This window comes from Gymnoscopelus braueri, assembly GCF_963280865.1.
Source record: "Gymnoscopelus braueri genome assembly, chromosome: 8".
NCBI classification, from domain to species: Eukaryota; Metazoa; Chordata; class Actinopteri; order Myctophiformes; family Myctophidae; genus Gymnoscopelus; species Gymnoscopelus braueri.
In genome coordinates, this window is record NC_137609.1 from 18,215,495 (window position 1) to 18,230,550 (window position 15,056).

Genomic DNA, 15,056 nt, shown 5'->3' on the forward strand with positions numbered 1-15,056 from the left:
CTGGGCACGGAGCTCCCTTGGGTTGTCCGCAATGTCTACAGTCGGACACACAGACACACAAACAAACAGACAGACAGACAGACAGACAGACAGACAGACAGACAGACAGACAGACAGACAGACAGACAGACAGACAGACAGACGGACACAGATTTCACACATTTATTGTAAGATTAGCAATTGCTTATTTCTTGTGCACTCTTACATAAGAGTGTAATGAGGCTAACCCTCACTAGGTGTTGATCTAATGTGATGTTTTTCAGTGATCATTATGGTAAATGATATGTTTAACAGCGTAGGTCGGTAGAAAATGTCTTATACCTAGAATGTAAACATACTCCCACTGTCATATTCCAACTGTATAATATACAGATGCATGCTGAGTTTAGGTATCTACGGTACTGTACACAGCTGAAACCTGCTGCAGTGAAATACTACTTTAGTTGCCGTTTTTCCGCAGAGCACTGTAGAGTGACACCATGGAATACAGTTTATGTAACGCTCTGTGTGTGGGGGAGGTGTGTGTGTGTGTGTGTGTGTGTGTGTGTGTGTGTGTGTGTGTGTGTGTGTGTGTGTGTGTGTGTGTGTGTGTGTGTGTGTGTGTGTGTGTGTGTGTGTGTGTGTGTGTGTGTGTGTGTGTGTGTGTGTGTGTGTGCGTGCGTGCGTGCACGCGCACACATTTGCACAGTAAATCCTGAGTGTTAATTTAACGCTGTGCGGGGGGTCCATTTGGGTAAGAATGTGGGAGAAAGAATATTTCATCCAAGTGCAACGTGATGGAAGTCAGTATTGTTTTAATCACAAGTTGCCCTTCTACAAAACAAACGCACACGTTTTGTTTTCCTGTTAAATTTTGCACACAGTAATCACACTCAGCAAGCAGAATGTCCTTGGTGTTCTTATTAGTGTGGTTGCCCTAACAGGGCAACCAGACTATAGTAATCCTCGCACTTTATTCCGTATTATAGATAAACAATATTTCAAATCGCATCACAGCCCACAGTTTATTTTTCCCAATTTAGTGCCATATGTCAAAATGACCGGCCTCACCGGGAATAGTGTGCTTGTATTTTGCTAAGAGATTGGTTGCATAGTTTTATTGATATTGATTTATTAGTGCATTAAATTTCCCCATCCACTTTAATGAAAAAGTGAAAAAACTCAAATTCAAGTATTTCTTTCTCAGAAACCGTAAGAGCTAGAGTTACCAGATTTGGAGGGGAGGTTCATAATTTAGTGCGAAATTATTGAAAAAATAATTACACTAATCGGCCACATGGGGGCGCTATAACAGCCCCCTTTACGTTTTGGCCTATAACTCTTGAACCGTAGGTCGTAAAATCAAAATGTCTTTTTCCCTAGATTCCTTGGGTCATGACGCAACTCCCCATATAGGCCACGCCCATTTGCGTCAGGATAGATTTTCCGCCATTTTGAATTTTCTTCAAAACACACTTTTAGCTCCTCCTCCCATATATTTTGTCCAAATTTCACAAAAATCGGTACACATGATCTCTGGACCCATGCGATAAACATATCCAAACGGCATTTTGATAGTCCTTACCGTTCGTCCGTAATTGGCTTCCGAAGTTAGTGGGAGGGGCCCGTTTTATCAAAAATGCCAAAAATCACAAACAAAACGTCCAATCGATCCCAAATTTTGATCACATGTCGAGGGTGGTTTACTAAAGAAATCTCCAAAATAATTTCCACTTTGATCCATAGGGGGCGCCACAAATGCTCAGAATGTAACCGTTTGATGCAAAAACCTTATTTTGGGGGGATCAATCCTCTCAAAATGAAACGCAAGTGATCTAAGGAGTTACGTGACAATGTAATTGGCACAGCCTCCGACGGTATTCCTCCCAGCGTATTCCTCGAGTCCCGGCGACAGCGACCCGCGACTAGCGTCGGTGCAACCACACTCTGCAATTTCCCAGAATTGCGACCCGTCTAGTTTCTCTTCCTCTCCTCATGATCACAAAGGGGTGAGACACTCTCCCGACAGCTGAGACCCTCCTGCTTGCCTTGGAGCTGAGACAGAGCTTTGCATCAACTGAGGCAAATTATTTTATTTTGTGGTCTCGTGAAGAGGCTGTGAAGAGTCAGAGGAGTCTCTCTTTTACTCAGGGATCATACCACCTCTGTGTCATCATGTGATGCTTTTATCAATTCTCTTGTCGGAAGAAAGCTGCAGCAGTCATCCCCATCCTCCTACATGTACATGTTAGCAGAGGCAAGGAAAATAAGAATAATGACAACGTAATAATGACTAATAAAAAGGTATTAGTGATGGATGGATGGATTGATTGATTTATTTTGTCATTGGACAATAATGTTCAACAAATTTATTTTGGTGGCATTGGCCCAGTGCAAAGAAGCGGTAAAGTGCATAGAGTATAGATAATAATACATATAAATGACTGTATACAGTAATAGACAGTAGCAAAGGGGGTAGAGGGTACAGGGGGAGAGAAGATATGGAGTTCAACAGAATAATAGCTGAGGAAAAAAGAAAAAAAAAGTTATCCTGAACCTAGAAAGAGTATTTGGTCTGGAGGCACATACAGAGGGAGGCGTCCATAATGATGTACAGTAGAGGGCCTCAGGCCGACAACGTTTGTGGTAGATAGACTCAGCTGATGAGCGAGTTGGTTTTCACCACTCTCTGCAGTGATTTCCATTCCAAGACAGTGCAGTTGCCACACCAAGCTGTTATGCAGTAGGTGAGGATACTTTCTATGGTACAGCGGTAAAAGGCGTTTACTTATCAGAGTTTGGTGGGGGGCGACGGGGCTCAGCACTTGTTCAACAGCCGGATGGTTGACTGGTGGAAAGTGTTCCATAGTCTGGTCATAATGGCTTTTGATACAAAGGTATCGCTTGCCTAGCCTGCCTGCCTGCCTGATGGCAGCACTCTTAACCGATTGTGGTCAAGGAGGGTGATGCAGTTCTCATAGCTCGTCAGGATGCTCTCGGGGGTTCTGTTGTTGAATGTCCTCCTGAGGATCCAGTGGCTCATGCTGAATTTCTTTAACCCATTCAATCCGAGAACGCATCTGTTTCATTTTAGATTTATTTGGCTAATCATGAACATTTGTGTAAATCTTTTCAAATGTCTTCTAAATCCTAACCTTGTTATATCAGTGGTTCTCAAACCTTTTCATGTCATGGACCCCAAAAATTATATGTTTTTGGCCGCCGAGCCCGATGAAAATATGTTGTTCCAGGGACCCCCAGGAGCTTCTTATTTATTTTCTGCTGAGACTAGCTTAACGCACGCCTGTAAATACACAGGAATAAGGCAGTCATAGTATGCAGAACCATCAGGCCTGAATAGTTTGTTTAGCACTTTTTTAAAACAGAGTTACAAAGTGTGTGAGAAACATAATGAAAAAGCATGAAAGGACAAAGGTGTCACATTACTGATCAAACCCACATCATATTTACAGTCAGCCCAGAGTGTTGCTGGGATCGAGGACAATTTGTCAGCAGTCACAGACACCACAGTGTGGTTGTGCTTATTTATTTTCTGCTGAGACTAGCTTAATGCACGCCTGTAAATACACAGGAATAAGGCCGTCATAGTGTCTTCATGCTGGAGGAGTATGCAGAACCATCAGGCCTGTTTTGCCAGTCTCAGTCAGGTCTCTCTGCACCTCTCCACCCACGACCTCCCCTCCTGCCAGTTCCTATCTGGTGTTTGACAGAGAGAAAAAAAAGGCGCAATGCATGATAATCTTCACAATAATAAAGTATGCTGACTCCCTGCAATAAATCTGGCCTGTGGAAGTCCTCCACCTTTTCTTCATGGGACCAGCTTTTTTCATAGTTGTAATCGGTCGGTCGGTCGGTCGGTCGGTCGGTCGGTCGGTCGGTCGGTCGGTCGGTCGGTCGGTCAGTCAGTCAGTCAATCAGTTACTCACTCACTCACTCACTCACTCACTCACTCACTCACTGTGACACAGTGTTGTCTTGTTCTCATCATCTCATTCGCTGCAGTTTGTTTTGGTGTTACTGTATCTCATTAAAGATGGCAAGTGCAGAGCCTCTGTGACCAGTTTTGGTTGCATAGACAACGGCAGGAGTGCCGTTTGGAAATATTTCGCATTAGCAAGGAAAGGCAAAAGATACAAGCAAGCCTAAATGCAAGTGGTACTACAGAGCATTTAACGAAAGGTGTTAACACAGCAAATGTGTTGTCTTGTTGCTGGCCCAACAGCCATTTTTAATTCTCAAAGCTAAGCTAATCCCCCTCAGAGCTATCAGGAACTGCAGACCTCAGAACTTAAGTAAATTAACTTAAATGATGTTGTGCTTAACACACACACACACGCACGCACGCGCACACACACACACACACACACACACACACACACACACACACACACACACACACACACACACACACACACACACACACACACACACACACACACACACACACACACACACACACACACACACACACACACAGTACTGTTAACGTAGTTAACAACCAACTAATGTTTCCAAAAACTGTGATATTTCTCTTCTAGTACCAAAGAGAAGCTAAGGAGACTTGACACACTCACATTTCTTTGCCTTGATTCGTTGATAATGTAGTTTAATGTATCAAGAAAATGTGCTTCTCGATTATTCAATAATCGAAAAAGTAATCAATAGAAAAATTGCTAGGAAGATAATCGAAATTTTTTAGGCATTGCAAGCATACATTTCAGAATAGTGTCTCAGTGTCTCTCCATATAGAAAGTTATATTGATTGTTTGTAGAGGAGTCAGCCGTTATCTTTTCTTCACAAACACCTGGTTTCAGTAGCATATCGTCTCTGCCGGTGGAAACCTCATATGTCTAAAACTGTTAAAGAGGTGGTGCCATGGTTTTGCACTTTTTCTGTTTTTCATGTGTCTATGTTTCAGGTTGATAGAACTTCATTAAGCCCCCTGCTGGTGTTTTTATGGTGTTTTATGTCTTCTCTGACTATTTTGAGTTTCTTCCTGTAGGCTGAAACCTTGAGGGTCAAACGTGCGAATAGAAAAACAGCACTTTAATGACACAGTAAAATTATACCCTCCCCCTCATTATCATAACACAACAGGTGTGGGCATGAGGAGGAGGAGGGACTAGGACAGGTGGGTGGTGCTAAGGTGGTGGAGGAGGTGCTAAGGTGAGAACCAGGTATACTTAATGAACTGGAGGCGTGTCCACATAAAAACATAATTTTAACACTTTCTGTATACTTTTTTGAAAAAAATCTTCCTCCTAGTATAACCATAATACCTGATGATTATGTTTTGGGGGGGGGGGGATCACTGAAAATCACGGCACCCCGTCTTTAACTTTTCAGGATTCAAATAAAAAAATATCAAAAGTAGCAGATCGACAAGCTCAAAATGTGGCACGAAGCCGCATAGTTACAGTATGATCAAGTAGGACATTCATTTTACAAAAAAACACAAAAAGTTAAAATATGGAAATTAGAGGTTTCTGCCCGACTGCAACGATATCCTACTGTAATACCATTTTGATGCTTTATTGTTATCATCTTGACCTTGGCTGCACAGTAGCCTCAGGGCCGTTTCACACTCAGGTCCCGGGTGCGCATTCCAGACCGCTTGGCTAGTGTGAATGTAGCGAATCGACCCGCGAAACGGATCACCGTTCCGTTCCCGAAACCACCTCCGGAGGCAGTTTCGGATCCGGATCATGCGTTTTCGGGTACGGTAGCTGCAATGTGAAAGCAAGCGTACCATTAGACGGAAGTGGCCCGCTATTTGGAATAGGTGACGGTATATAAACTCGACAAAAACAGCCAACAAAAACACTGCTCTTCTAGCCGGTGCTACTGAATGAATGAAAACGCCCCAGAATGCATTGCGCACTTAAGGTTATAGCGCACTTATATTATGGGAGCCTTTCTAACAATTTTACTCATTCAATTCTGAACCGATTCTTAAAATTTAAAATTCTCTATTAGCTGTGAAGGGCATTCTTTCATGTCTATCAGTCATGAAACATTGGCGGGTCTCCATCGCGCATTTCAGGTGCGCGAGCAGCGCATATAGTATATCTTGTGGAGTTTCAGCTACTATGCATCCCAGAAATATATAGCTTATAAGGCTTTGTAATTTGAAATTTGTAAGTAAATATGGTAACTCATCTAGATGTAGGCCTACGTAGGTTTATAGTTTCCCAAGGACTATAGCCGTTTCACTCATGATGCAATTTCTCCTGAATGCACAGTTTAGTTTATCCCTTCTAAATAGCTTATGTGAGCATAATAAAGAATAGCAGAATAATACATTAAATTACTATCCAAAATACATTATAATGAGCATTATGAGGACCAGTTATATGAAGATAAGATATAATATAATATTATAATGAGCATAATGAAGAATAGCAGAATAATTACTATCCAAAATAAATGAGAAGTTTCTTTTTATTAATTCTACAGTTTCACACACAAACGTGGGCTACAAAAACGAAACATCTCTGTGCTTTATTGTCATAAATTGCACTCTTCTACCATATGAATCTGTCATTCATAATTATTGATGTAATTCACATGTATGTCTGTATTTGTTTGTTTGTTGATGTGGGCAACGAGACCAAAGTTATTTTGGTCTCATTTTAGTTTGTTTAAATGTGTTTTATTTATTGCTTGTCAGAATTAACTTACTTGTTAACTATGGTAGGCTATTCCCTTATGCTTAAAAAAAACGTGTATCTTTTATTTGACCTTTTCTCCAATTGTAGCATAAAATAAGGTAAAATAGGTTGTTCAGCAGCACTTTGTAACTCATGTTTTGAAAAGTGCTATATAAATAAAGTTATTGTTTTATTATTATGTAGCCTACTTAAACCCTCTATTCTCAGTAAAAACGGACCTACTTTTCTTGGACGCTTTTATCTGTCAACACCAAATCTCTCTGTCAAAAATAGCAGATCTACAAGCTCACAACGCGTTGTGAGCTTGTAGATTGGCTATTTTTGGCTTATGTTCCCCCCATGCTGGGGTTCATGTGGTTAATACTATTCATAATAATGTAATGGTGTTTTAATTTTGTCAAGGCACCTTGAAATAAAATATTAATATTATCCAGTGATATGAAAACATTAGCTAATGTTTTTATATCACTGGATAATATTAATATTTTATTTCAAGGTGCATGATGTTTTCATGATGAGTAGTGTTATTCAGTTCTCACCGCAACTCCGCCCCCTTGCTTTCAACATATTTAAACGCATATTTGTGCGAGACCAGCACAAACACTGTCGCATAGTTGATGACGTCTGTGTCCACAGGGGAAACACTATGTGCATGCCGCCACCTGTAGGATCGGGGGTGTATATGCATGTGTTCTGTGGTGCGATAGGATCTATGCCCAATGTGAATGCAGGCCACTGAGGCCAGTATTCGAATTGGGAAACGTTTTCAATGAAAACGGATCCAGTGAGAAACGGCCCTCAATAGCACCTAATGTTCTGCCACTGCATGAATGAACACACGATAAGAGAGAACTTGCTAGAAAAACTCTTCAGTAACACATTCTAGGAAGCCACATTCTGTGAACTCAGACAGTATCACTTATAATGTCAAGTAAGTAAGTAGCCTAAGTAAATAAGTAAGTACTAATGCAGGTCACTCAGACTGACAAGGATCCTAGTGTATTACAATTGTCATCATAGTTGTAATTATACCAATTTTATAATGCATTATATAATGCTTTTTTAACATGTTATATGATTGCATGATAACCACTGTTATCATGCATTATAGTGTGAGTATACTGTAAGTCACTATAGTATAAGTTGGCACCACCACAAGCCATGCTACTATATACTGAGTAGCATGGCACGTGTTTAGCGCATTGAAATGGGGATAGACTCCTGTGTTCTCCCCTGATACTGACAATAAGTCCTTCTGACCTACTTACTTATAAGTGGTCATTGGGTGCTTTAAAGTGGTAAGTTTGTTTTATGAATGAAATGTTATTTTGTCCAATCTTTATGGTTAGAACATGTTAAAGGGATATTTCACTTTCAAATATGTTTGGCGTCATTTTAACTTATCTTATCAGGCTTTTGTGAGCACCCTGGACAGTTTTTAAGTTGCTTGATTCAGTATTTAGTATTTAGTATTCCTATACCCATTGTAACTTTTCATTTTTTTAAACTTTTTTTTTTGTTATATGAAAAAATATTTACATCTTGTACAGTCTCTTTAGGTCTTTTCAATGCAGGTGGTAACATTTCACGGGATGGGACCGTGTATTCTGTGCACCTTTATGAGTGAAAGAGAGAAAGAGAAGAGAGAGAGCGAGAGAAGAGAGAGAGAGAGCATGCTGTGAAATGTGTCTGATGATTTCCAGTGATAATTATAAATTACCTTGGTTATCTTAACTGGTCAGGATGTGGGAGGAGTACTATGGGAGCCAGGAAAGACAAGAAGCGCACCACCTACGTAGATGCGCTGCGGCGCAACAGTTTAGCTAACAACACTGTAGAGCTCAAGACCCTGATAGGATAGATAGAAAATAGGATAGGAGAGTGTGGAGGGCAGAGATTCAGGAGTCCCGAGTTGGTGTTGGCTAGACTGCACTCTCTTATCGCATCGCATCGCATTGGTCAGCATGTCCAGAGGCCCTCCGGACAATATTACATAATTAAATATTAATTAATTAATTAATTATGTATTAAATAATTAATATGTTCTTCTCTAATGCGATCGCTGACCTTTATTGTAATAGGACTGGGCAATTAATCCAAAATATAGCTAAACATTTTGAACCTCTAACCAACTTAATCTTGCTCATGCAGGTTAATCGAATAATCAAGAAGCAGGGTTATTTGTGATATTCTTTTTTATTTATTTTATTTCAACGATCTATTGAGGCAACAGCTTGAAATAATTGTGATATTGATTTGAAGTCATATCACCCAGCTCTCCATTGTAATGTGGTTTTATATTCTCTAGTGATTTGTTTCCATTATATGCACAGCGAGCTAATGTAAATGAAGTATCTCAGTGGGGTTTCCCTGCTAATTAAGATTAAATAAAGATCATCTTCTGTGAACTCAGACAGAACCCTTATGTGGTATAGACACCCTGAATGAGACCTTTTATACTTAATTTAGGGGATAATTCTAGTGGAAAGAGAGCTATTCCCTCACTTAATTTGCACTTCCTACACCACTCTCCTCACCTCTCACATGATGAATGAATTGCATGTTTCAAATCCATACGGGGAGTGGAAGTATTTAAGGTGTGTCTGTGCTGTGGAGGGGTTAGAGTAAAATTCCTGGATTCAGGGGACCACAGGCAATGCAGCCTAAACACCTGTGATCCCTCATGTCTTGGCTGCATCATGTTGCCAAGGCATGTGGGATCAAGTCGTGGTTATGATGTATAAGCAGGCAAACTGTATCTTTCCAGTGTCCGGCAATATCACCTTGCATAAATCAGGTGACGCATGGCTCTGGTGTGACGGAATCGCTCAATAAAAATAAAGAGTTTTTTGTTGAGTGAAGCGCTGCAGTTTTTTTTGTCACCATGTACGTAATGAGGCTTTAGTCAAAGATGCAGTGTAGGCTTTTGGGCGCAGGCATAGAATGTGACGGTAGATGATGAATCATCAAGTTTTCTTTTCCCTTACTTCCCGTTTGTTCTTTCCTTCTCCCACCATCGCGGCTGTTCAGATCAGACAGACCGGACACACCTTACCAGCCGCTTACGCTTCGGAACCAGTCCCTCTCACGTGTGTTCCCTTTGATCAATAATTGATTGAACCTGTGGCGCTGTTTTGCAGCGTTCCTGTTCCGTGCAAACCTGCATAAATCTATGATGAGAGTGGTTGATTCACGTGTCGCTGGGTTCAACCCAGGACCCTCATGGTGTTTTGGTCTGATGTTGTTATTCTATGGACTTCCTGCAGTGCTCAGGATATATTAACTATCATTGATCCTGGGCTGATCAATACAGTTGATGTGATATGAGACTAGATATCGTCTGCATTTTTATAATATCGTAATATTGTGATATGGCACAAGTTAAGTCTTTTCCTGGTTTTTAACCAATTTTGTACCTTAAATGTTTCTTTTTTTATGGTGATAAATAGCTGATCTACAAGCTCACAGTACATTGCCCCTAAACGATATTGTTCGGCTGCGTTACCCGTTAAACATTATGCCGACTCCCTCCCCGCACCTGGAGGTGTGACTGATGGGCGTGTAGTTGCACTATCCGTGAAATTGCTGTCGTGGCCACACGCTTATGGGAAAGCGCATTACGGGTCCTCAGACCACCCGCTATGCCAAATCCGTTTGGTTGTTTAAAAGAGTGCGTCTGCAATGGAAATGTCGGGACTCGGGCCAGGCGCACATCGGGCATGCATGCAAGATCCCAGAGCCGATCTGAAAGACTTATATTTCACTCACTATTGATGTTGCATTTCAAAGACTTATTCCTTCCTTAATCCTATGAAATTCAAGTTTACCGCTGTCATCTTGCCTAGAAGTGTGGTCATGGAGTGTTTTTTTCCCCTCTCTCTTGCATCACATCCACTTTGACGTGTTTTATCATCAGTTGCCAGTTAAGCTTATCAAAGACAAATAAAATGATGTTTGATCTGCGTTTGCTATAACCACACCAGACCATTCAGTTTAATTAATCCAGAACACAAGCAATTGCAGTAATTTAAAGTTCTCTATAACCAGCAATGTGTGAGTGATAATTCTGTGTATCAAATATAAATGTATTCCACGGCAATCAATGTCGGACTGCCTCTTCCATGGGCAGAGAGGGAGAGAGTGTACGATAGCACTGGTCAGCCTGCTCTTAAAAGCAACCCTGTTCAACTAAGTATAGGTTTGACCCTCTGGCGTCTGGAATTTTGTTTTAAAATGCAAATTTTGGTCATGGATGGTATGGCCCACTTGGTATTGTTAAACACTATGGTAATGTGACCCAGATCATTATTGTGTTCAGTAAAACTTATGACCACACGTTCCTTTTATAGATTGTACATTGTTGTAAAATACAGTAATGTGATATACGAATGACCTTACACTATGATCAAATTCCATCATAAAACGGTATCCTCTCTATCATAAAGTTCTTGGTAAGACTGAATCATTCAATATCATATGATTAGACAAAATACTGTTACTAATATCTACTATTGTGAGCAATGAGCTGCAATTGTATCTGCTCCCATATAAAGATTGCTATGATATAGATGTTATGTTTTCCGTAATGTAAGAATATAATTGGACACTAGGGGAGAGACAAGCTCTCTCTCTATGTGTGTGTGTGTGTGTGTGTGTGTGTGTGTGTGGGTGTGGGTGGGTGTGGGTGCGCGTGCGCGTGCACGTGCTCGTGCGTGCATGTGCATGCGTGCGTGCGTGCATGCTGTGCTGTGCTTTTTGCTAGGGGACACAAGTGGACCATAATTCATTGATGTACAGTATTTCATGTTATGCCAATTGTTACAAGTCATTATCTGTCACCAAACAAGAAAAGAAAAAAAGATGTGACTAATTATAAAGTTTTATAGACCATACCACACAGTTACAGTTTTAATTAGCACACTGGATTTTATTTGTATGTTTACCTGAAATGTGAGTTGACCGGTCAAAAGAATCTGTCCACTTAGACAGTGAATATTCAGTTGAGAGCTTAAGTACAGTAGTTTACATGATTAAAAAAAAGTAGTGGTTCGATGGTTGAAATTTGAAGTTGATAAATGTTGTTATGATGAGATCAGATCCACTAGACAAATAAAATAATGCTCCTACGCATTAATAAAGTTGGCTCACACATTAATTAGGGCACCCTGCGTAGCAACCGTTGCCAACTATCGTTGTTTGTTGCTTAAGTATTGAGCTTAGTGGTTGGCTGTTGTATATTGTTGTTTTTTATCTATGTGTGCCCCAAAGAGCCATTTTAAAACCGTGTGGGTTTATTCCTCACACCGTACCTGCTAAAAAATAAAACAAGCACCCACTGACACACACGCACGTAGCAACACACACACACACACACACACACACACACACACACACACACACACACACACACACACACACACACACACACACACACACACACACACACACACACACACACACACACACACACACACACACACACACACACACACACTGCCCTACAGTATGTCACTGCTGCTAGTTGGTAAATAAATACTATTGGTATCTTGGAGGCTGCAAACACTGTGGTCTGTTGTCTGATCTCTGGCTGTGCCATGACAATAGCTTAATGTCTCCCCAAGGACTTGAGCGCTTTAACAATAGGCGCAGCGAGTAAGAATGCTCGATTCCTCCTAGAACCTCATCCGCTCACAAAGCCAGCCTTTTTGTGGCAAAGTGTGTTATAGGGATTCAAAGTAGGACAAACATTTCAAACTTAACACTGCCAACATACATTTATTTATGACTACATAATAAATAATTCTCTCTCTATTAGGCTGTTGTTTACATCGATACCTCCCCCTTACGGCAAAACGGTCCATCCCTTTTCTCCAGCCTTTACTACATGTGCACTTGTCTTTTATGTTTCTCCCTCACTGACGCGCGTCACAGGATAATGTGTCCGTGTAGCAGCGTAGACAGACCTGGCCTGTGGTTCCCTGTTGGCTAGGCTGGCTCCCTACAATGGGGCGGGGAGTGGGAGGGAACTCGTTTGCCGCAGAGTTGCCGGTGCAGCGATGGGGAAGCAATTCATTGCTGTCCCACAACACTGACAACGCTGGCACACACACACACACCCACAGAAGCACACGCGCGCGAACACACACCCACACAGACACATACGCACCGGCACAATGAGCAGCCAGTCTGAGGACTGCCAGAGTGCAGGCAGTAGTTTGAAGAGGGCTCTCCTCAGCCAAGCGGTATCAGGTTGAATCTCCACATACACACACGCACGTGCGCGTACACACACATATCCACTTCCAGACACTGAACATTCCCAGAGATGCAGGAGAAGGATGCGAGCGAGGAGGTAAGATAAGGCTTACTGCCAAAGCAATTGAGAGTTTAGTCTTAAATAGAAGTATGCAGAAGTGGTACAAACATGTACCTGTTTGCATGTGCGTGTGTGTGAGAGTGTGTCCGTGTGAGAGAGAGAGTTAACATGCATGTGTGTGCACGTTAACAGCCACATCACCCTGCAGAATGGAGAGGAATGCAGCCTGAACTCAAAAACAAAAAAAACAACTGCAGTAGTCTACCTCCCTATACCTCCCTCCCTCCCTCCCTCTCATCTCCTCATTCTCACTTGTTCACAGAATCTCCCTTACAGTACAGTGGCTTCCTCTGTCCCTCTGTGCCTCTCTCTGTTTCACCCATAGCAGTTTATTATGAATGAGCTACTTCCATAGAAGCCGAACCGCTGTTCTAAATCTCTGTTTGCGTCGTAAGTTTTGTGCGTGCTGGAGAACACCTCAATGTGATGCAGTTCACAGAAGAGGTTGCTGTCATTATTCGAAACACTCTGGCAAACTCACACATGAAACAGTGGATGTGATTTGGATTACTGTGTGTGTGTGTATGTGTGTATGTGTGTGTGTGTGTGTGTGTGTGTGTGTGTGTGTGTGTGTGTGTGTGTGTGTGTGTGTGTGTGTGTGTGTGTGTGTGTGTGTGTGTGTGTGTGTGTGTGTGTGTGTGTGTGTGTGTGTGTGTGTGTGTGTCTTAGTGGGGATAACATGCTGGGGTGAGGCTGATCAGGCCATGCCTCCTGTGCTGCGGTTGCCACTCAATTCTTTGGCTGGGAGGGTTTATACCTGCAGCTGGCAGCATTCTGATTTTAAAGCCAGATGTAGCCTACTGCATGCCTTGGCGAAAAAAGTGTTGTGCGTCATGTCGACAAACATGACGGCAACTGGGAGGGAGAAATGTGGATGCGATCATGCGACTTGCGTCAAATCCAGTTATATACTGTAGAGTGCCTTGTCTCTCCCTAGACAAGGCACTGACCAGATTTTCCTTTAGTGCTGAGTTTGTGCTTTGCAGCTCCTGAACAAAAACAACATTGTTTCTTGTTCCTCATGTATGGAAGCTGCGACCGACAGGACTTCATAAAACTCAAGCTGTCACTCAGGGGGATTATTTATGCCTGATTTACACTTGGTTGCGCGCCGGTGTCTCACATTGAAAGTAGCAGCTCTACAAGCTCACAACGCGTTACGCTGCGACACCTTGTGAGCTTTTAGATCGGCTATTTTCGGTGCGAGACATGATGCACAACCAAGTATACGTAAATCTGGATTCAGGAGATGAGGGGAGACTATACCCATGACATGGTGAGGTGTGGGGGCTTCATCTCGCTGGCAGCCAATACTGTGCAGTGATACACTGACCGTGAACAGATGCCACTTGAACAAGCCCTTTCTACAGGACAGATTCATAAGACATCTTTAGTCTTTTATCATTTCATAAAACATTAATAAAACATAAAACAGGACTAAAACTATAAATGGTAAAAGACATCAAGTAAACCGAACAGTAACTAGTAAGATTGAAGAGTAGAGGAGAAGGTTGACTCCTTGTTTTTGTCCCACAGCCCTCTTTGTCAGGGCCAACAACATGGCCCCTATAGCCCATTCATCCTGTCTCTCTCTGTCCGTCTTTCTCCTCCCTCTTTCCAGTGCTCCCTTTCTCTTGTCAGAATGCAGGTATTGTTTAGGGAGGAAAGCCCCCTTCTGTTTCATTCTGGTGGAATGGCTGGGTGTAGGGAAGAGAGCACGGGTCTGGTAGAATGGCTGGATGTAGGGAAGAGTGCACAGTACTGGTGGAATGACTGGGTGTAGGAAAGAGAGCACAGGGCTGGTAGAATGGTTGGGTGTAGGGAAGAGAGCACGGTACTGGTGGAATGGCTGGGTGTAGGGAAGAGAGCACAGTACTGGTGGAATGACTGAATGTAGGAAAGAGAGCACAGGGCTGGTAGAATGGCTGGGTTTAGGGAAGAGAACACGGTACTGGTGTAATGGCTGGGTGTAGGGAAGAGAGCATGGGTCTGGTGGAATGGCTGGGTT

At 42.2% G+C, this 15,056-nt stretch overlaps 1 protein-coding gene across 7 annotated transcripts in view; it reads left to right on the forward strand.

Annotated features, from left to right (window-relative positions):
• dlg2 (discs, large homolog 2) overlaps window positions 1-15,056 on the forward strand; it is a 204,717-nt gene that overhangs the window by 68,481 nt on the left and 121,180 nt on the right. Inside the window, exon 1 of one of the 7 annotated variants that reach the window (XM_080435023.1) lies at window positions 12,802-13,024. The exons of the other annotated variants lie outside the window; for them this stretch is intronic. Within the exon in view, the coding sequence (XP_080291149.1) occupies window positions 12,998-13,024 (27 nt within the window). The 5' untranslated portion in view covers window positions 12,802-12,997. Of the gene's footprint in view, window positions 1-12,801; window positions 13,025-15,056 lie in introns of those variants that run through there. 7 annotated transcript variants of the gene reach the window in all.